We start from the raw sequence: 23,551 nt of genomic DNA on the forward strand, positions 1-23,551 counted from the left end.
TCTGCCTTCCCCTGGGAACACGGAGGTGTTGACTCTCTCTGATCACTCAGTCCTGGGCTCTCACCCATGGGTAATTACGTTCTTCCATGCATGATGCAGAAGGCCAAGTTCTGCTGGAGCAGGAGGACGTGCAGGTGGGCAGTGGTCAGCTCTTCACCTCGTGCTTTGTACAGCTGCTGCTGCAGCCACTCTGGTTTTCTGTCTAGGGAGGGTCAGAGAAGGGAAAAGAAAACCTTGATGTAACTGTCCCTCTTTTCCCCATTCAGTAGCAGCAGTGAAATCCATGATCCATTCCTGTTGGCGCTGAGCTACCCTTGATGGATTCTCATAGGAGCACTCAGGACTTTGGCTCAGCCCAAGGGGTGACACAAAGCAAAACACTTTGTACCTCAGCCCACAGTGATCCCTGGATTTGAAGCCAGGCTGCTGTGGTGACCACCTCCCTCGAGATGCTTAAATCAGTTCGGCAGGGACGCATCATCTCTGGTCTCTCAACTTTTTCCCAGTTGCCCTCCCCCATCCCGTCTCGCTGCGTGTTCTGTGCGGATACCTACCACTCCCAGCCAGTAATGACTTCCACATGGGGCCGGACCTTGTGGACAAATCCCCTGTAACAATAGGAAATGTTCCTTGGTCTCTCATTGTGTCTGTCTTTGGGAAGGAGGAGAAGGCGTTGACGACAAGCCGAAGAGCTCTAATATTCCTCCCGGACAGCTGATTAATTCCATCCTCTGCATCCGCTCTGGACCATCCCGCCCCGCCCCGCGCCTTCTGCTTTTTATTGTTCTCTCCACCTGGTTCCCTCTGGCAAGGAAGCCGATGGGAGTTTGTGCCACGTGGAGCTCCAAATGGAAAACCCGAACTGCAGGAGCCTCCGCTTCCCCTGCGGACCAGGCCCAGTGGCTCTTGCTGGAGGAGGAGAGGCTGCACCTTCCTCACAGCCAAGTCGGAGCACTGGGATGGAGACGCAGCATTCCTCCCCAGCACGTCTGCCCCTGCCTTTTCCCACTCCTTCCCCCACCATCAGGGCAGCTCCTCTCTTTGCGGATAGCTACAGACTCACTCTCACACTCAGACCTTCTTCCTACATTGCTCCTGAGAAATGTCCAGGATCATGCCAGGATATGCCCACCCTTGCTGGCTGAAGAGTCCCCTGTGCTCATTCCTTCTCCTGCTCATGTCATTTGTTCACTCAGAGGTGCCATGGCCAGTGCTGTGGTGACTCACACACGCCACAGGGGTTTGCACACTCCCTCCCCACAGCTGAGCTTCACCTCCAGTCCTTGCCATTCCCTCCCACCAGAATCCTGCTCCAACCTCACTGCTCAGCTGTGATCCATGGAAGAGGAGGGGAAAAACAGAGACAAGGGCATTTTGATTATGGAGTTGATTTATTAGAATCATTTTAAAACACAAAGCCATCTGTGTGCCTCTTCCCCATCCAAGATTTATAAAAGACTAAACCATCCATCTGACCCCCAGCTCTCCCTCCCTTCCTCTTCCCCCGCCTCATCCTCGCCTTCCATTCTCCTTTGTGGCTCTCTTGCCAAAACACTTGCCCATACTTAATTCTCCTCCCAAAGAGACAATGCTTTGCATTCTTGTATTGGAAGCCAAAAGAAAAAAAAAAAAAAAAAAAAAAAAGACAATTCTATTCTGTCTCTGCTCTGCTGAGTTACTTTCCCAAGAGTCTGTGTTTAAAAAAAAAAAAAAAAAAAAGATAAAGGAAAAGGCAAGTTGGTGCTGAAAGGTGCTGGAACATCATTGCGTGGGGGTAACTTTTCCATTCACTTCACATATCAAACAGCCACTGGCAGGCCGTCCCCAGGCGGGGCGTGTGGGACTGCAGCCTCTTCCAAAGGGCTCACCTTTAGAGCGGAAAGACACTTTTGGATTCTGTCTCCCATCCTTCCTTTTGCTCCCCTTTGAGGGCCTTGGCTCAAGCCCCAGCTTTCAGGGGTTGAGGTGTGCTGACAGATTCTCCAAGTCGGAGGAGCCAGTGGCTGAAGTCCAGAGCAGGAGAGCTGAGGTCCGAGTTTCCTGGACTCGCCTTGTGACAAGCAGGAAGAGGCTCAGCCCTCCTCTTCCTCACTGCTCTCCTTGATGTCAGTCCAGCCTCCCTGGGGCACTGATGTCAGAGGAGCTGTGTTGAGACCTCTCTTATCCAGACCCCACCATGACCAAGTCTTTTCACCTCTCTGTGCCTCTATGCATTCCAGACCTCCAATGCTTTAGGCATTTCTGTGGTCACCAGAAAAAAATTGAGGACTTTTATATCACCCTTCTCACAAGGTTGAAAGGTTGGGAGCAGATCTAGAGCTCTGGAGCTCCTGGAGCTAAAGGGAGTATTAGCATGCAGTTAAAGGAAGTTTGAAATTACCTAATGCATGTTCAGCCTTTTCTTATTTACACATCAGGGAAGCATTTTCCTCAGTTTCAGCAAATTAACTTGTAGCCAATGTCCAGCATTCAAAGTCACAGTGATGGTGGGAAAAGGTTACCGGTGATGGTGATCTCAAATCTGAACAGCACTGTTTTGACTTTGATTTTATTTGTATGCGCATGGGTACAAACAAAACCTTTCTGGGCTTTCTAACTATTCTTTTGAACTTCATTTTTCCATATAAATCTCATTTTTATGTTGTTAGTGATTCCCATATGAGATCTGACATTTGTTATTTGATACTGGCAGAGGAGAATGAAACCTATTAGTGGAGGCTCATGGGTTCAACAGGATCCTAGGGAATAAGAGCAGGGCTTGTGAAAAGGCCTGAGGATTTAGTGTCACTGTCATCTGCTCAAGCTTTTGAATCTCTTTCCTGACCCCTTTCTATCCACAGAATTGTCTGTCTTCAGTTTTCTTGGTTCCAGGTGTATATTAATTGAGGCTGATGACTTACCCACTTTGTTGGACACTAAATCACCCGAGTGCTGAGTGTCCTCCAGGACCTCTTCAAAATTCCCTTATGCCTTAGAAAAAATAGGCATAACCTCACGTATTTCTTTTGAAAAGAGGAAAAAAAAAAGGGTTTTACTAAGAGCACAAAACTGCTGTGGTTTGTGTGGTACCTTTTTGCACCAAGGTTCCTCTCACTCCTCTCCAGGAAAGACATCTTGTAGAGGAAAGGCATTACTCATCTCGCCTACAATCTATCAGGAATGCTAGGAAAGAGCTGGCAGTCATGGTCTTCCAGACCTGGAGCCAAATAACCCTGCTTAGACCAGCCATGACAAGGATCCAACCAGCAGCTCTTCCAGAGCATCCACATCTACATTGAAATACCTGGACATGAGGAGGCCTTACAGGCGATTCCCCCATTTATAGATCCCAAAACCAGTGAGGTCATGAATCTTATTGTAGGATCAGAGTGCAGAGATCCCTGGTTGCTCCATGAATGCAGATGGAAGAAAGGGAATTTCCAGGCTGTATTCCAGACATTCTCAACTTGTCCCCTTTGATATCTCCTGAATGCGCCATTCATCTGCGCGTCCGGCCCAGCGCTGCTGTCTCATGGATTAAACAGCTGCCACGTCCCACCCTCGAGGCAGCTGAGCCTCGGGGCTGCCTCAGGAGCACAGGGCTCTGTGCCCTGGTGCTGGTCCTGCTGTTCCAGCAGGATGCTGCCACAGGCACAGGTTTAGCTGGAGGGATGGGGCAGGACTGTGCCAGGCCATCCCCTGATTGTCCTTCACACTTTGCAGTCTGGTACAGAGATGACTTTTCTCCCCTTTTTTTTTTTCCTTTCCTTTTTTTTTTTTTTTTTTCCTTTCCATTGGTTGTTTGGATTAAGGGGCCTTAAAGGGGCCAGACATTTTTTGTGTTCTCTCATACCCTATAAATAACCGGCACCTCTCCAGTGCTCCAACTCCACCCTTCAGTTGCAGATTCCACTGTCTAGCTGCCACCGCTCCACATGGCCTTTCACACTCTTCCTTTTTATTTAATATGGAAATATTAGGAAAAAAAAAAAAACCTTGCTGTCACCAATCTTCCAAGAGAAGGAGGGGGGAAAGGGAGAGAGAGGTGGGAGCTGGGAGGAAAGGACACAACCAGCCAAAAAGAGTATCCGAAGGAATGTTCTTCTCCCTCCCAGGTTCACAGCAATGCCTTTCCATCCAGAGTCATCTGTTTTGTTTTCCTTCTCCCTCAGCCTGAGAGTGCTGCTGCATTATCATGTAATGTTGCTTAATGGGACCAAAGGAAGGCTTCAAGTCGCCTCATGGACCGCAAGCATAGCCCAAATTCCAGGCCAGCAATGTCTCGATGCCTGCGGTGTCTCATGAAAGCAGAAGACTTGCAGCCCTCTGTCTGCCCCATGAATGGTCGGTTAGGGTTTTGTTTTTTCCTTTTTTCCTTTTCTTCTTTTTTTTTTTTTTTTTTTTTTCTCCCCAAGGGCATGCCGCCACCCTATCCGGGCAGGGATTTTGTAACCGCCGGCATATCTGGGAGGTATGCATGGAATCTTCCAAGTGCTTGGTCAGTCCTCTGTGGTTTCCTTTGAGCAACTGCCCACCCTGCCAGCTCCCACCACCCCTTCCCAAGCCCCCTGACATGCAACCGGTTGCACCACTTGTGCCAGAGTTTCACATGACAGTTGTCTCCTCTGGATTTCTCTCTGTTCCTTCCTCCTGGCACGTTTCCTGGTGCTGGTGAAGGAGCAGAGGGTAGGAGCCCTGGAGATTGAAGCTGTCTTAGAGACCAGAGAGCAGACATAAATAAAGAACAAGCTGTTACTTACCAAATGTCCCAATTTAGGGAGTGAGGTGTAAGTCCCACTCAGTTCTAGGTGGCACCAAGAATTTGAGTGAGGGAAGTGGGATGCTCCAGGAGATTAATTTCTGACTTCTTGCTCTGAGTTATTCCATCAGTATTTAATATCTCATGATTTTTTTATTTTTCTGAGCACCCATCTCTGGGACAAGGAACTCTTGTGATTCCCATTTAGGGAAGGGAGAATTGAAGCATACAGCCCTGAAGAGAAGAGTTGGCTTGAGAATTGCTCTTTGCCTTGGCTTTCCAGCCCATCTGGTGCCCATGGGCCAGGGTGGTGAGCTCTGACCCTGTGGGTACCAGCTCTTACAGGGCAATGTCCACGTGGCTCTGCAGATGTGCCGCTGGGTTATGCTGTCTGTGCTTTTGGTCTATAAGTGGGTGGCATGTGGGCCTGTGGGATGGCATCTGACAGTCCTCCACCCCCCTGCCACAGGTAGGGACACCTTCCACTGTCCCAGGTTGCTCCAAGCCCCATCCAATCTGACCTTGCACACTTCCAGGAATGGGGTAGCCACGCTTCTATAAGCAACTTGTGCCAGGGCCTCACCACCTTCATAATTAAGAATTTCTTCCCAATATCCCATCTAACCCTGCCCTCTGGCAGTTTGAAGACATTCCTCTTGTCCTGTCACTTCAGGCCCTTGCCACAAGTCCCTCTCCAGCTTTCTTGGAGAAAAGCCACCTGCCTCAAAACACCCAGCCCTAAGCAGTGTTCAGCTTTTCTCTTCCCTGCCCATCACATCCTTGTGCAGATGCACACTGTCCCCATCACCTCCCTGGGAGCCACCAGCTGTCCTGTCACCCATCCCTGCAAGCTGACACCTGAATGGTGACTTTTGTTAGTTAATCTGGCTTTCCTCCCCTCCTTCTCTTCTATTTCCATCCCCAAAGCATGGCAGAAAGCACCAGTCGCTGTTGGATGGTTTGCATAGGCAGGGTGACATCAGCTCCTTTTCTTTGGGTTAGTGCTTTACAGGCATGTTTTTTAGGGCCTGTTTTCATTAAAAGTAGCTTTTGAAAATGGTTAAGTAATAATTTGCTAAATCAGGCCCTGAGGTGCTCAGTTTAACAAATTGTTATTTATTTTTTATAAGGAATGCATGCAAACGGAATGGAAAATGGCCTTGTTGGAGCAGGCTGGATGTTAATTCCAGTTCAGTGTCAGCACCATCTTCATGGTCATGGTTTAGTCATGTCCTCCTTTGCATATTAATTAAACTGATGGGTCAGTAAGTGCTATAAGTACAGACACTGGTTGTTTTTTTGCTTCTGCAGTGTTGCTTTTGCAACATTTGTTTAGTTTTCATTCAATGCATAAAATATGGAGAGAACAAAAAGCTCATGCACATTGTATCGTGTAATTAGACGAGCAACCAGATGTTAATTAATATATGAACATCGTTTTTATTTCCAATCGTCTGGCTGTGGTTTGAGCAAACCTATGTCCCCCAGCTGTTGCTACATGAGATGCAGCCAGAGCAAAAACAGAGCCCGAGTTCAGCTGCTGTGAACTGAGCAGAGCACAAACCCTTACCCCAGCTGAAAGAGGAGAGGCTTCGGGGATGTGCTGTCCCCAGACATGACACAGCAGTGTGACATTCTCCTGCTATCCAGTGGAGGGCAACAGGGGACATGCTCCCAGCTGTCCCTGGACTTTCCTCCTGGACACCACAGCCCAGTGGGATTTCAGCTCCTGAAGAGTGGTGGTTTAAACACCAGCTGTGTGGCTCACGGATGAGTCCCCAGAACTTTCCAAAATTCAGCCCCGAGCAGCCATGCCCTGTCTCCACATTTGGTCCCACTTTGAAGAGGCTGGACTGGAGACTCTGTGATTTTCTGTCGAGGCAGGTAGTAGGCCACCACATTCAGCCTTTTGCTCTCAAAGAGTTTGATTCTTCCTAATTTCACCTGGAAGATCCTTTTAAAGAGATGCGAGAACTTCCTTTCCTTTTCTCCAGTTCCCATGTGGTTTTGCTGAGATCAGCCAGTGCATCCAGGTATTCCTCCTTCTCCTCTTTTGTCTCTGTCTGGAGAAGTTCCTGCTAACAAAAGAGCTATTTTATGGCTATCTTTAACCTAATTTGCATTTTTTAAATATTAAAATTCATTCAATTTCATTCCTATAGCCCTCAAGTTATTTTAATTTCTTTTGACTGATCCCCTGCTGCCTTAATAATGCACCACTTCATCGGTGCTAAAACCACTGCTGTATTTCCAGTGAGAAATAAGATTGATTACAAGGCTGATCATTGAGGAGCTCTGGTAGTGATAACTCAGTTCCCATCACTCTCTTCTCAGCATTGCCTGTTTTCATCTGTCCATACTCAGTCCCTTACCTGCTGTATAATTCTGCTAATTCCCATCTTTTCAAGCATACCTAATAATTACCTGTGTCACATCACGGTGCCTCTGGATACCCAGATAAATGAGATTGCACCTCAGCTCTGCTGTCTAGGGAATGAACTGAAGAAATGCATCAGGCTCATCTTACACAGTTTACTAAACCTGGGGTTGTGGTTTATTTTCCTTGTCTTCATCTCATTAAAAAAAAGAAAAAAAAAAGAGGGCTTTATAATGACATAAATTTCTCTCTCAAAGCTACACCTGTGCCTTGAATATCAGCAAGGAAGGCTGGGCTATCCAGCATCTTTGCCCATCATGTGTCCATGGAAGCCTTGACTTTCTCCAGGCATCTCATCTCCTGCTAAGCCAAGATGAAAGCCCGTGGCTCTCTCAAAATTGTCTGCAAACTCCCTGACACTCTTTCACTTTTCTGCTTTTCCTTCCCTCCTCCCTCCCTCCCTCCCTCCCTCCCAGTAGCTGGCACAAGGAGAGTAACAGTGGAATCACCCGCATTGCTGTGGTCTGAGCAGGTTTGTCTCATATTATGTCTAAATAAATATTAATAAGAAAAATGGAATAAGAGGTCATTGACAAATTTGGCAAATATTTCCCTCCCCTTCCCTTTCCAGCCACCTGGCTCCCACAGGAAATTTTTGCCCTCAGACCAGCGCATTCAGGAAATAAACACTTGGTTCATTTTCTTGGGGGGAGGAGGAGGAGGAGAATAAAAGGGGAATTAAGGGGCCTGAAGTCCACCCCTCACATTTTGGGCGGCTGTAGACAACTGCCACCTTGAGCCATGGTTTTTGTCTGTGCTTTCCAGTCATAAATTATCACAGAAGTGGCCAGGATGGCCTTGAATGGTGCCCGTGAGCCCATCTTGATGACCTGGAGTGCTTTTCCATGCCTGTGGGGGGCATGGAATAGAACTGTGTATTTAAAAAGCTCCCAGAATTAAGAGACTGAGGCTTCAAGCTGATCACTGCACTTGAAAAATTGAAACAGCAGCAATAGGCAGAAGGAATGAAGAGAAGGAAAACCAAAGATGTAACTGTGCCTGCTCAGTGGCACTCAGTTCTCTGGCCCAGTTGACAAGGTGGGGATTGGTCAAAACTTGGATTCAATGATCTGGGATGTCTTTTCCATTCCATGATTCTGTGATGCTCGCCTGACACCTGGCCTAGGCCACATGGAATCCCAGCTCCATGCAGCTCCTCCAGCCCAGCCTTGGCTGCTCCCTGCCATGGCTTTCTCTCCAGCTGCCTGCTGGGCAGAGAGTAGGCAGAAATTATTCCTGGCATACCATGTGGTGGCATTCTTCAGTCCTCCAAGGATGGAGCAGTACATCCCACTGTTCTCTTAACAACACTGACTAATCATTTATTACAAAGGAGGTTGCAGGAATCTAGGGTGGAAACTGCTCCCCAGGCCACCTAACTCACACCTCAGCAGCCCAGGCTGTTTTCAAGGCACAGCACACTCTGGAGAGATCAGCCCTGCTGCTGGCAGGCTCCAGGAGTGGGACCAAGGCTGGTTTATCCATGTGTGTCTGTGGCTCTGTGTATATATATGTATGTGTATAAAAAGTGCATGTGTGTCTGTGTGTGTGTGTATTTTACTATGTTAAGCCATAAACTGTATGGGTTAGGTATGAATTAGAACCTTATAAAATGTGTTTACTCATTCTGTGTAACTCAAAGCAGGGATTAAACAGTAGGAAAAACTGACCGGGAGAATTTTCCAAGCAGAAAAAGTTTTACAGCTCTCATTGTGAAGTGCAGAGGGAGGCTTTTTTTTTTTTTTTTTTTTTTTTTTTTTTTTTTTTTCTCCTTTTTTTGTGTTTAGTTTTTTGTTGTTTTTTTTTTTTTTTTCAGGGCAAGTATTTTCTGTTTGAATTTTTATGCTTATCAGATAAAAGGAGGGTGAGGAAGGCAGCTGAAGAGGAAGAAGGAATGGAGGAATAGCAGGAGAGCATTGTGGCAGGCAGAATTCACCCCAGGCACCCGAGCCCCACATTCTCCTCTCCATCTCCTGTGACAATGTACTTTCTATGCCAGTGGCATCCAGGAGGGCCTCCCCATGGCATGCTGTGCTCCCAAATAGGCTCTGCTTTTCTCATCTCCTTGAAGGCATCTTCTATAGGGAAAGCAGAATCACATAATGCTGCCGAATTTAAAGGGAATGGGTGTGGGAAAGGAGCAGTGGAAGCAGAAGCAACAGGGAGATGAGGCTCTCAGTGAGTGAGCATCTCAGAAAGGGGGAGAAGAGACAGAGGAGCAGGAAATGGGGATGGATTGAAGTCTTACAGACTGTTGGCTCTCCTTCTCATAAGGAAAGTCTGGACAAAGCACCCAATGAATAACCTCACCATTATCAAGTGAGTCATCCTAGGTCAGCTGAGTGATGTTTGGTAAAGAGCAAGGTGTCTTGCAACATGGAACCATTTAATGTATTATTTCCTTCTCTTCTTTGGTACAACTTTGGTTCTGCATCCTCTGTTTGGCCTCTTTTACCTTGTAGTTCTTGCTGCCTTGGTGAATCATCCCTGTCTGCAGGACCGGTGATCCTTGCACAGTTAACAGAGCCTGACTCATTCTCCTCTACATGTTATTTCCACAGAAGGTTGGGTTTGGGTTGTTGGGGTTTGGGTTAGGTGTTTTTTTTTTTTTTTTTTTTTTTTTTACTTCACTTTATGAACATTTTCCAGGGGACTGGGGAAAGGGAAGGGAGAAGAGAGACCTGAGAGGGTTCATTGTTTGGACAATTTTCCCTACTGCTAAATGTCAACATCCTACGCTTGATGCTTCAGATATGGAGTAGCAGGGCTTCTATTTCAGGCTTTGCAAGGGATGGGAGAGACTCATCTTATCTCTCTAACATGGCCCAAGTGATGTTTGGGTTCTATTTAGGGATTTGAAGAAAAGAGGGAAGTGATAACCTCCCTGTATGAGCTCCGGGTTGGGTACCTGGCCCTGGCTTCCCTCGTCAGCACAGATCCTGGAACAGCCCTGGAATCCATTTACCACTTGGCTTAATCCTGCTTTGTTCATTCTGGAAATCTGTCTTTTGTCATCTGAGTGGTCAGATGTTGCACAGTTGCTGGCGATGACACGTCTCCAACGAACCATCCTTGAGGGATCAGTGGTCCTGGGGGTGGGAAGTGTGCCCAGATACCTCATTTTCCAAGGACATTTAGGAGTCAAAAGGCTGTTCCCACCACAGAGTGCCTTTGGTGAGATGGGCTCCCAGGGCACATAGTCTGACTACTCCCAGATCTGACTACTAACATCTCCCCTTCCCTGTGGAGGACAGGACTGATTTGCTATGGTTTCTAGGATGACTTAAATTTGGGAGCAGAAGGCATTGCCAGACAAGCATCCTGCTGTGTGCCAGTGGCAGGTGTCCTCAGTGCCTGGAGGCTGCACACTTCTAAGAAAGGATTAATAGTCCTTTAGGGATGAAAATCAGCTATTAGTGGTGAGAGAGCTGGGTTGGGCCTCTGGTTATAGCCTAAAATTTGCCTTTTCCCTGCTATAATGGAAAAGTAATTTCTCTGCACCCCTGCTCCTTTGGCTGTGGTCTGTCGTGACGCTGCAGCCACTGTGACACAGGTGTGGCACAACTCGAGTCTTGGCTGAGGGGTGTAAATGACACTGTCAGAGGTATTAATGGCCTACATGGAGACTCCACATGTCAGACACCTCATTGGCACTAGTTTGGTCCTTGAGATCACCTCAATTTAAGAAATTAAGGGTTATATTCTGTTCTTGCGAGCAGAGAGTCTGTGCAATGGGGCAGGAGATCCTGTCTTGCCTTGCAGTCTTAGTGAAAAAGATGGAGGGATTGCTGAGGTGATGATGGGTGCTGAGGTAGACTCCTCACAAACAAGAGAGTCCCAGCTCTTTCCTCATTCCTTGAGCCTTCTAATGGATGAAAACTGTGAAGAAAAATGTTAACTCCATTACTGGAAAATCAGTAAGTGAATGATTTATGATCTGTGTTAAGAAAGCTGCTGTGCAGGTACTCCAATAATTTAGGTAATTCCTTGTTCAAGAACTGATGTCAACTCTTGTATATGTTAGTCCTGACCAAGTGGGTCTTTTCTAGCTCCTCAGCTGGGTCAGATAATGGTTTATTTTTTCAGTTTTATCTTGGTATTGCCTTTGGCTTCTCTTGTGATGCCTGCTTGGATAGATGGAGAGTTATGGGAAGAGGCACAGCCAAATGAGAGGCTTTCTCCTCTGAGTCTGAGGTAACAACGTATCTACAGAAATATTTAGAACTCGCTGTGTTTGCACAAGTTTTAACCTCGGTTCTGCAGCATGTACATTAGTTTATCTGGCACATGAGTGTAATGGAACAACTCACATGAGTAAAGCTAAACATGTGTAAATGTTTGCAAGATACGGGTCAATAATTCTTTGGAAATCATAGCAAACCAACCCTCTATTTTCTTACACAGTGCTGTTCTCTAGTCTGCCTCAGACAAGTGATCAAGAATATCTGTAATAATCATTATGGTGTCATTGTTCCAAAGAGCTCACAGCCAGGATGAAGAAACTCAACAAGTGTAAATTGTTATTGTGCCATTGACTTCAAGGGAGCTACAGGAGATTTTATGAACTGAGGACCTGCCCCTTCATTCTCAAATGTTTAAAACTGCAGAGAAGGGCCAAATAAGAGGTCTGCTTCCGTGCAGGTTCCTCCATAAGGACCAATTTTTTAAGTCTTGGTTGGATAGCAGCCTGTAGGTTTGGCTGCAGTTAGGTTTGCTGAGTGCTTTGGAATGTGCTGGTCCAAAGTCTTATCACTAATTCATCAGCATCTCTGCACATGACTTCTATTTAGAATAAATGAAGCAAAAAATATTTAAATATTTCAAATATTTAAAAATACTTTCTTTGAATTTTTTGCCATTACAGGTAGAGGTTTGATCCACTTTCCAGGAACAGGCTGTGAAGTGTAAGAAGGGACTGGGAACAGGGTCAGGCAACAGTGGCAATATAAAAGCCCAAAAATTCCACTCTCCCAATAACTGCAAGGAGATATGAAGCACAGACCTCTATGGTGAAAAGTTGATAACTTTTCACCATAGGTTTACATTAATTTAATTTGACAAATTACCCGACATAATTATAGTTTTAGCAATTAATTGCACACTGAGTTAAATTCTAGGAATTGTTCCTTTCCCTTCCTGCTGGTCTGGAATTTCAATATTTGTGGCCTTTCTTTAGGAAGCTTCCCAGGATTTGTCCTCAGACATAGCTCACGGTGAAAGCTGCTCTCCTTCAAATTTAGCCATCTGAATCCCAGCAGAAGGTAGAACCTCCCAGCCCTCTGGACTGGTGAAGCTCAAGTCCTTGGTGCAGTGTTTGCATCCAAAATTTAGTAGTAATTTTTGGATAGTAGCTCATTCCCCCAGGAACTACAAGAGTGCCCTGGTTCATTTAAGGAGAGTGAGATTATTTTTCAGGTTTTGTTGCCATCTCTGCAGTGTCTGGCACGTCAGTTTGTGCCGGAGAAAGTGGCTCTGGGGCTGGAGCAGGGCTGATGGGATTCCTGGTGAATGTAAGGCTCCGTGCAGTCCTTGGATCTGCTACAGGCTGCCAGATATGGGCCTTGGGGACTACAAGTGGTCTGGACCATTGGTGCATTGCTAGAAATCTCTAATTTAAAAGAAGCTAAATATGAAAAGAAAGGAAGAATGAGGGTGGGAATGAGATCTGTGGCGATGAGAGTGAGAACTTGCTCTGTGGTGATGGACACAATCCTCTGCCAGACCGAAGGATCTGAGGACAGAGCTTTGCTTCGTGCCTGCACAACTCCCAGTACAAATGGGTTCCCACTTTGCCTTGAAATCAAGTAACTATTTTAATATGCTGCAGAGCCTGAGACAAACTCAAGGGAATAGAGACATTCACTTGGACTCTCCACCGTGCTAATGTGAATACGTGGCTTTGAGATTGGAACTCATGCCTGGATGTCTCCGAGCGTAGCAAAGTCAGCTCGTGTCTGGCTGGGGCTGACCCTTAGCAACTGAGTGAACCTTGAGAAATCCTGGAGGGCTCACAGCACAGAATGAAATGCTTTAATTCCCCCTCTTCTCCAGCAGCACACTGCCTTGGGGATGTGTTTTTACATGAGTAAAAGCATTTTTTTCTGAGGTCTTAGATATTGACTGTGAAAGACCTGTGATAAGCAGTCTGTGAAGAGCTCAGATGAAGGAGCAGGGAGTCCTATTGATGACCCTGAGAGAAGAATGCACTCATTATTAACCTTGTGCATCATAGAACATTGCAGCTCATGCAAATTAAGATTATTTGCCTCTTTTTGACTGGCTGTCTTGATGAGAACAGCTCATCTTTCAGTTCCACTTGGTGACTCCATGCAAGTTCCAGCCCTGAAGAGCACCAGTGAAGGCATTTAAGTGACTTCTATGACCCTGGAATGCAGCTTTTGCTCTTAGCTCAACCAAAGCCTTGATCCTTAAATTTAGCCATCTACAAATGCTGTCTTCCATCAGCAGAGGATCTGGTGATGGAGACCCAGGGGAGATGGAAGCCCAGAGGAAAGCTCTTCATCATTATTAATATGTCTGGTACCATACACACATAGGAAGCAAGTTCCCCCAAAATTCCTAACTTCAAAAAGGTGAAGCTGTTCGGGGAACTGCAATTTGCACCTTTGTACAAGCTGGGAAGTGAAGCACAAGCTGTGCCCAAAGTTGCAGCATAATCTCTGGCTTTTCTGCCTCAGCCTAGACAACCTGTGCTCAGCCAGAGAGATTCCTGATGGATGTGTCTTTGAGAAAAGCCATGACAAAGAAATTATTTCTGAGGCTACAGGGTTTTGGGGCGTGGGATTTCGGCTCCCATCTAACATGAGAAGCTGGTGTGCATGGATGCTCCCAGAATGTGGGCAGAAAATGTTTAGTAATAAATGGGCCTTTTTTTATTTCTTTTATAATCTGGCAAGCCATGCAGGGAAGGAGGTTTTGACATCATTCCACCAGGATCAGTAGGGATGGTTTGCTTTTAATGATCTAGGCTGTGAGACAGACCATCTGCTGATGTAAATCGGAACAGCTCCGTCGCCTGAAGTTATGTTACACTAATTTAAATCAGCCCATCATTTCCAAGACAAACCAACCACCTATCACTGCCTTCCCCCACTGAGTGCCAGATCCAAAGCACATTAAACCCAGGTACGACCTCATGGTGAAGGAACCACCCTGCAAACCTGTGCTCCGCATCCACTCATCCAAAAACCCAGTCCAAGCCTTCTGCTCACAGCCCTTCCCTGATCCGCCCCTCCTTCAAGGGAAAGCCCCAGGAGAAGAGGAGGGTGAGGCAAAGACCCCCAAAAGGTGACAGACTTGGAGGGCCGAGCATGCCATTTGTTTCCTCATTTCGGGAACCAAAACCTGGCAAGGGGAAGTGGAGTAAGGTCTCTTTTTCCATCTGCTGCGCTGGCATTACTCTGGAGGTCACTGCTGGGGACGGAGGTCCTCGCTGGGCCCCATCTGCCTTCTCTTGGCTCCCTCATTTATGCCCACTTGGGCCTCTGACATTCTACTCTGTTTTTCTTTCCTTGAAAATGGATCGGGAATTGGGAGCCGCTGTGCAGGAACGCGCCTGTTCCCCATTACAGCTCCACTGGGGCTGTAACACGATCGTGCCTGCTCCATACCCACACAGATATTTATTTATCCATACAGCCTTTCTCCTTGTTTTCATTAAGTTAGGCAGAAAAGGTTAATCTTTCTTCTGCTAAAGCTTCAAAACCAACCAAACTAAATAAAATATGATTTCTTTCATTTCTTTTTTAAAGGACACTCTCTCTCTCTCTTTTTTTTTTTTTTTCCCTTAAGTACCAGAATGAGGTCACAGTCAGAGATGCCACAAGAGTAAATTGAAAACAGGTTGAAAAAAAGCAAAGGGGAGAAAGACAGGGAAGGAAAACCACAATCAGGGAAAGCGCCTGGTAACGTTGCAGGGTTGGTGTCATCCAACCCAGTAAAGAAGCTGTCAAGACAGAGACATTGGTGCCTTCCTACTTTCCCCTTTGTGCTCTTTCTAGGAATCCTGAAGGTGAATGGCAGCAGGGAGGTCTCCTCTCATCTTAATTTCCACTTTGGTTTGCAGCGCCTGGGTTTTCTCCATGCTGCTCTTGGCACAGGCACATGGGCTGAAGGTGTGGGAACGCCTGTGAGGGTCCCAGAGCTTCCTTTTGCTCCTCGAGCCTCCTGGAGGCTGCTGGCCTCGCTCTCTTGTTTAGTCTGGTTGAACTCAGCGCCGTAGCTCGCCTTGTCCTCGGTGGGATGGTTGATAGGTGATTCATCCAGCCTGCTGTCCGCAACTGCAGGGCGCTGGCACGGCCGCAGTGGAAGGACTGAGGCAGACTGAGGCTGTTGGATGCTGTGTGCGAGCGGTCTGAGCCTGCTCCCAGCCATTTTCATTCCTCAGCCCCCGTTCCTGCCCCTCTGAGCCTCCTGCCATGAGAAATGTGCTCTCTGAAGAGCACACTGCCAGCTCACCCTTGCAGACAGGCAGCTGAGCTGGGGATGTCCTCCTCCTCCTCCTCCTCCTCCTCCTCCTCCTTCTCCTCTGGAGATGGAGTTGAGTTCCTGGCTGGTTATCCCAGAGTGCCACCAGTGGGATGACCCCTGGCTATGCCTGCTGTGGCCAGGAGAAGTCTGCAAAGCTTCCCAGAATGGGAACTCCTCTGCAAGCTCCAAGTTTGCTCTGTTTTAAGGAGAGCCACAGCACCAGAGTCAGTGTAAAAGATGCTTAGAAAACCAAAACGAGGAGATTTGCCAAACTCCAGAGCCATGCCTGTGGATGAGGATGAGGCAGTAGCAAGGGGCTGCACTGGGGAGAGAAGGGAAATGCCACCTGGAGGGAGCTGCATCTTCCTGACAGTTATAAGTAGAGCAGAGATGGATTTTCAAAAGCTGCCTGGGGAAGTGGATGGTTTGGGGTAGATCAGCTCTGGGAAGGCATGGAAATGAGGGAGAAGAAAGTCTTGCAAGGATATTAACTGCCCCATAATTTGTAATCAGTGAGCAGCAAGTGACATTTTTTGCTCTGCGCACAGCACAGCATTTTCCATAGTGATATTGAGCTCTGCTCTGGGTTTTTTACTACTGAGAAGTGAACACAGGTGAGACATCCTCATAGGAGCCAGTTATTTGTCCTTGATATCTGTAACAGCTTATTGCTTTATTTAGTGTGACATCAATTATTTATTACTATTAATGAAGGACACAGATGTCTGTCTGGTCAATAAAATATCTCCTACTCCACAGAGATGATCTACTTAGCTATCATTTACTCTGCAGAGAACCTTTGGATTCTTTCTGAAATTTAATAACACGAGCAAAGATACTCAGGCAATCTAGAAGGTTTGTGCTTCAGGGCTGCTTTGGGAGGCTGAAATCCTTCTTTATATTTGCTGGCGGGATGTGTGAGAACACAAGTCCAGATGGGAAAAAGAAGCCCCTTTGCTTTCCATCACGAGCTACTTATCCATGTAATCCCTTTTATAAAGTGATCAAACTACTTCCTAAAAGATGGTTGGGTTATTTGCCCTTTGCAGGAGTAGACCAACCATTTATCCATGTCCAATTTACATCCTCTTGCCATTACTGCCCATTAACCTAACTATTGCTTTTCCATCTGAGTGCCTGCCCTGTTGATGTGTTCACAGTCATGTATCTCTATTTGACCTTTTATTCCTTGTTTTTATTGGAAAACCTGGGCTTTTTGTTCTTTCCCTGTGAAATTTTCTCTCCTTTTCCTGTGCCTTGGTCTTGAGCACAGCTGAGAAATGCTGTGCACTTAGTCCTCACGTGGCCTCATGCAGCTGGGTCAGTGTTCTCCTGCTGCTACATGATCTCAGGATCACATTTTCTTGGTAGGGCAACATTACTGGTCAATCAAGTGGCCCAAGTGTCCAAAGCCAGGTTGGAGAGGGCTTGGAGAAACCTGGTCTAGTGGAAGGTCCCTGCCTGTGGTTGGGGGTGAGGTGAAAGGGGATGACCTTTCTTGTCCCTTCCAATCCAAACCATTCTGTGATTGATGATAATTCTCTCACCATTCTACCAAAAGCAGCTGTTGCTTTAGCTCTCTTCCACTGACAAGGTCCCAGTGTAAATCTAGGGAATAACATGTTTTCTGCTTCTGAAGAAGGCTCAGGAAATTTCATTCCAGATGCTCTCAGAGCACTGAGGACTGAAGGTTCTCTGCCTTCTCTTTTGTGAGATGAACAAATCCAGTCTCTGTGTGCTCTGCTTTGCCCAGGGGAGAGCAGGGAATAGCAGCTCCCTGCACTGGATGCAGGCTGACAGCTCTGGGTAGCTGGCTTGTCCCCAGGGTGTCCATTCCCTGTCTTTGCTCCATGGTCTGTGCAGTCTGGCACCACCAGTGAACTCACTGCTGCTTGTAGAGGTACAGAAAACTGCCAGCCTTGAGGCTGAGGTTCCAGCATCTTTGTTAGCATCTATTTTGCTGTTTTCATAATAACCTCCTTGCTTTGCAGAGCCAACAAGAGGGGAGAGTTCCCCAGAGGTTCAGGATTGAGGAAAAAGCACCCTCTTGCTTTGTGGATTTTATTGCAAGGGTTTTGGCTCAATCCAAGTGGAGACACTGTTGGCAGACCCTGCAATCTTCATTTCCTCCTGTGCAGGGGGATAGAAATGCAGTCCACTCCCTGAGCAGGTCTGATCCATGGCAAACCAGACCACTGTGGGAAGCAGCTGCTGTGTGTGTGAGGGCAGTTCTCCCTGCCAGCCTGTTCCCTCAAAAGTATTCAGACAGACCATGGAAGATGAGCTTTCAGATGTTAGTACATGTCCTAGAGAAAGTTAGCTGTGCAATTTTCATTGTAGAATGGACTGTGTTGGAAAGGACCTGAAAAATCATCTCATTCCAGCTGCCCTGCCTTGGGCTTGTCCTGCCCTTCCACTAGACCAGCTTGCTCCAAGCCCTGTCCAACCTAGCCTTAATGCATTCTTTGATTCAGTGGTTGCACATGACATTTTCCATCTCATTTCCAGTCTCCTGCAAGTCTGGTTCCACCCTCTCCCTGTCTCAGCCCATCCCATCTCTTGTGCTCCCTGGCACAGATATCCTGGCTGAACCTCCTACCTGGGGGCTGCCCAGTCCAAATCTTGGACTCCAAGTCCCCTTGGCCTCGCCCAGCTCTCAGTGCAGTCTCTGCCCAGCTATTTCCTTTCCTAGCCCTCATCAGCTGCTTAGAGGAAGGTGTGAGATCCCACAGCATTCATCCGTGGGAGGATCTGTCCCACCATGAAGCTTCTTCCTGGTCAGAAGGGAAGTTGCTTGAGGCTGGAAGAGCCTTAAAGTCCTTTGCTCTACTTCAACAACACATTCTGGTCCTGCTTTTTTGTTGGTGATTCATCAGGTTTGTAAGTCATGGCAGAGTCTGTTCTCAGTGACTCCTGGTGACAGGGAGTTCCCCAATCCAGCCCAATGCTGTAGGAAAAGAGATGGAAATCAAAACTGGAAATGAGTAATAGGGGGTTGTTTGTTTGCTTAAACCATAAACCCAGAGCTAAAGGACTTGTTGAAGGCTGGGCAGTGCTCGTGACTTCCAGGCAGGGATTTTCCTGCTGCCAACCCAACCTGCCTGTTGAGTTGTCTTGGGATTTGGGACAGACCTGCGTCCAGGAGCTGGGTTGAGCTACAGAGACTGGTGACAGAGCTGCCTGAAAAAGCTTGGAAAGAACAAGTCGTGCTGGGAGCATTAAAATGAATAATTAAGGCTTGTATTCCTTCAGGGAGGAAAAGAATTTATTGCTGCTCTTTTCTCTAGCCAAGGGGGATATTTGTTACTGAGTTGTGTGTTTGGAGACAAGACGCAAATGTGGTTTAGGGGGCTGGGGATGAGGGGATCTTTTTCTTCTACCTGGATAATTCAGCTTCACAGTGGGATGTTCTGGGCTGGTTATACCACTGGCTTGTTCCTTAGGGTCTGTACCAAGAACTGGTGCTTTGTTTCAGTACTCCTCAGTCACTTTTGCCTTTAGAAAAACAAAAGTGCTGAGAAGGGAATTCTCCTCCTCCCTCTGCTGCGATGTCTTGACATTTCCACATGCACAAGGTACCCAGCACAGCAATCTGGGCCCAGCTTGGCTTACACCAGCACAACTACCACCTACAGCAGCCCTTGCTCTGATTCCCATCACTGGGAATAGGGCACAGCCTGGGCAGATGCTCTGTCTTATTTTCCTCTGTGGTACCTCAGGCTTTCAGTTACACCAGTGTGAAACAGGAATTAAATGCAATGAGCTCTAACCAATAGACAGGCTGCCCACTGCGAGGAGACAGGTTGCACAGCAGTGGACAGTCATGCCCAAAAACCTTAATAAATTTTCAGTTTCAGCTGGTCATGATCTAAGTGTTTAATAGGCTTTATAAACCAGAAGGCTAAAAAGAAAGTTTTTTTCAGTATTTTTAATTAGTGTTTTTTTTTTCCTACAAATGCTTATAAAAAAGCAAGTGTTCTTCAACATGACTGAAGGAGATCCAGTCAGAGGTCCAGGAGCTGGAAGAGTGCAGATGAAAGGGAATGCAAAGCTACTGGCTGTCATTAAATTAAAAAAAAAAATAAATAAAATAAAACCATCACATTGAGAGCAATTCCACCCAAGCACTAAAAATGTCTTTTTTGCTGTTAGTCCAGCATAGTAGAAACACCTTTTGCTGTGGCAGGTTATGTTTGGAAAAGGCCATGCCTTGTTTAAGAGCTGGGCATGCAGCAAGGACAAGAGATCCCTGTTTAGCCAGGCCTCCAGACCTTCTGTAGCCCACCTCTGGATGGTGGTTCTGCCTGAAGTGAGGCCACACGTCCCCTCTGTGCTGTGATTGCAGCTGGCCACACAGTGACGTAGCCCTGGCCCCCATTCCTGCAAAGCTGCTGGCCCAGGTGTGTTTCCTACTTGCTTTGTCCATAGGTGACATTCTCCATACGGACTTGGGACATTGCACAGCCACAGCCAGCTGCAGTTTGTTGATTGCGTGTCCTGCGTAGAGATGTTCCTACAGTGATTTTTAAAGTGGTCAGCAGTAATTCTACACCTGTGTTGATGTTCTGCTCTCGCTCCTCTCTTTGCTCTGCAGGAGAATCCTTGAGCTTTGCAGATGATTTGCTCTCTGGCCTGGCAACCTCCTGTGTGGCAGCGGGTCGGAGCCACGGAGATGTCCCTGAAACCAGCCTCTATTCAGTCATTTTCAAGTGCCTGGAACCAGATGGTCTGTACAAGTAAGGAGAGACACGTGGGGAGCTGCTGGGGGCAAGGAGGGATCTCCAATGCTGTTGTTGAATTGTTGTTGACCTTTTTGGTCAGCACTGTGTTACACCTGACACGGGACAAATGGTCAGACCCTTCCTGCTGCTTTGGGTGTTACATGCAGCTGGTGAAATGGAAAACCAGTGCTGGAGGCACTGGGAGTGGCTGGGACACTCCTGGATAACACCTACTTTTAGTATTCTGGCTTTCCAGGTCCATGCCTGGTGGACAGGGTTGTCTCTCATGGAAGAACTAAGCTGATGTGGTCAGATTGGAGCAAGCTGCCAAGTGCCTGGAGGGATGAAATAGATGTCAAAAGAGTGACAAGTGTTTATAAGTTGCTATTTCTCTTAGTAGGACATATTTGAGATCAGAGAGACACCAAATCCTTCTGCCCACCGCTCACATATTGTGGACACTTCACTCTTCTGAGATACTTTTTGGGGGTTGAATTTTCTGTTTGAATCTTGTGGATTAATTAGTTTCCAGAGCAAAGGGATAACATCAAGAACTGAATTTTAACTTCTTCTTTAATGCCATTTGGACAGGGTCTGGGCTTTCCAATCTGGCTCATTAGCCAGGGCATCCTCTGTCTTGAGAGGGATATCAGGAGTCAGATCAGTAAGAGAGGAAAAACAGAGCAAAGAGGCAAGGAGACAGAGGAGAGACAGAGTAAGCAAGAGAGAAACACCCAGGGCTTAATGTCAGAGTGACTGCAATAATTAAAACACATTTTGTAGTGAGTAATGAAACTTTTTATGGGACCACAAAAGCATTTAAAGTGAGAGCTGGCAAATAGTCTGTCAGCGAGAACTTTTTAAGACCTTGATTAATACTTTCCCTCCACCACCCCCCAGTTAAGTATGTTGACAGCCTCCAAAGCCTTTATTGCACATCCCTGGAGCAGGGCTGTCTCCAGGAGTGGGCTCCAAGTGATACCTCTTGCCATTTAATAATATCAGACATTTTCTTGTTGAATATCTATAATGCATAAATATAATTATTTCTATCTCTGGGAACTGGGCTGCTCTCAAAAGGTGCCAGGGAGAGGCTGGAGCAACCACAGAGCTTGCTAATAACCCAATGCCCATAAAACTGGCCCGTTGTGAGCTCTCAGCTCCCAGCTGCCAGGGGCACTGGGAGAGGGAAGAGCCACTGGTTTTGATGGAGGCTACTGCCGTGGTGAGCACACAGAGCTGGGAGCCAGCAGGTCTGGCTCTTGGGCAGCCAGGGCTGCCAAGTCATCTTCCCCATCTGCCAGGCAGGGGTAATTGCACTCACCCATCACTTTAGGGGCTCTGTGATCTAATTCCTGGTGTCTGCAAAGGGCTGGGAGAGCCTTGGGTGGAAGGCAGAGGGCTTTGTCCAGGGTTTTGTCATCCCTGTGGTCAAAGCCAGTCTTCTGCTTCCCAGCCCCAAGGCACACTGCCATGGAGGTGGTCAGCAGAGCTGGCAGTGCCCTGTGCCCTGGGCGTGGCTCCTGCTCTGTGGGTGCTCCTGGGCAAGGAACAGCAGCTTTTGTGGGGAGCCGTGGCTGCAGGCAGCCAGCAGGCAGCAATCCCCTGGCACCAGGGAGCTCTGGAGCTCGTCCTGTGTGGGGACAGGCCCCAGGGTGACGCACAGTTCTGGCTCTGTCCCACAGCTAATGCTCAGCAGGGCTTGGCTCTCCACTCCCAGGGCGGTGCACACAGCGCACATGGACGGGCACATGTTCGTTTGGGCACCTCTGGGGCACCTCTGAACGTCCAAAAAAATTGCATATGGGCACACCACAGCACCTCCTCCTCGCTGGCTGCTGCTGAGCACGTGGCATGGACTGATGACCCCCTGCTCCCCATTGGCGTGAGCCGCCGTGGCTCCTGCCTGCCCAACACACACCCGCTTGCTCCAACCTGGGCTCTGCCCAGCATGTTTACTGAGCATTCTCAGATACACAGGAACCCCCATTAAATATTCCTCTGCTCAGATGTCCACAAGGTTGCAACACAGCGTGAGGAAAGCCAGAGCAGAGAAATGTGAGGCTAACGCTGCTCTGCGCCCGCACAGACAGAACAACAACACAAACACGGGCACGGGGTCATTTCTTAAATTGGATTTCTTCTGCTTGTTTCATTCGTTTCTGTGGAAAAATAGCTATCTATAATAGCTCTGGGCTGGGTATAATCCTGATTATAGCCACTTGCAGGTCTCTGTGCTGTTCTCTAAGCTGGGAGGTAAGCACACAGTCTGCAGCATCAGAGCTCTTCAAAAACAAATTGTTTGCTTCTGCAGTAGTCTGAAGGTAACACATAACCCTAGCAAGGGAACTGGGAGGTCATGGAACTCTCTTCTGCCCTGTAAATGTGTCGAACATCCTGTCCCTTTTCTTCTGTAGTACCTAGAGCAATTACACTCTGCTGTGGACCATTCCTTTGGAGTACTACCAGCCTGAGATCAAAGCTGGGCTGGAGTATGAAAACAAACCCAAAAAATGTTCTACAAGTAAACAAATAAACAAAGTCTGATTGATTCCTTTGCTTTTAAGACTTCTGTAATTCCAAAATATGAATTAACAAAAGGAGAACTAATTTCTTTGTCCTTTGCAGTTTCAGTTTGAGGAAAATATGTTGCCTGTCAGCCCTTTTCTTCCCTTTGCCTTTAACACATTGGGGCTAAGATGCCAGTCCCTGCATAGAGGGTTTTCCAGGGCAAGTAGATCATGTCAACAAAGACACATGCTCCAAAGGCTCATGTACACGTGTGCACACTCCTGCCAGTCTGCCACACACGGGTGCCCATCCATGGAGATCCATGCTGCGTTCATGGGAATGCACTCCCATGGACCTATGCATGGACACTGAGGACCGTCCTTGAGGACTGTTGAGTTTTGTTGCAGTTCTTCAAAAGCAGAAATCTTATATTCTTGTGAAATGGAGAAGGGATTGCTCTCCCCTGAGGACTAGAGCTGTCTGTCAAGCTTCCCCCCAGGTGGATCTGGAAGAGGATGAGGTGAGAAGGGCAGAGGGAGAGATGTTGATGTGTCTGTGAAGTGCTCACCTTGCATAGACCAGCCAGCCTGGACAGCAGCCAGTACCACTCAGATGGATGGTTTGGGAGCCTTGGGAGCACCAGACTTTGACAGG

At 47.3% G+C, this 23,551-nt stretch overlaps 1 protein-coding gene across 1 annotated transcript in view; it reads left to right on the forward strand.

The window, feature by feature from the left end:
* ASTN2 (astrotactin 2) overlaps positions 1 to 23,551 on the forward strand; it is a 320,188-nt gene that overhangs the window by 269,497 nt on the left and 27,140 nt on the right. The window contains exon 20 of the mRNA XM_053996162.1: positions 20,260 to 20,401. Coding sequence (XP_053852137.1) covers positions 20,260 to 20,401 — 142 coding nt within the window. The remainder of the gene's footprint in view (positions 1 to 20,259; positions 20,402 to 23,551) is intronic.

This window comes from Vidua macroura, chromosome 21 (assembly GCF_024509145.1).
Source record: "Vidua macroura isolate BioBank_ID:100142 chromosome 21, ASM2450914v1, whole genome shotgun sequence".
Classification (NCBI taxonomy): Eukaryota; Metazoa; Chordata; class Aves; order Passeriformes; family Viduidae; genus Vidua; species Vidua macroura.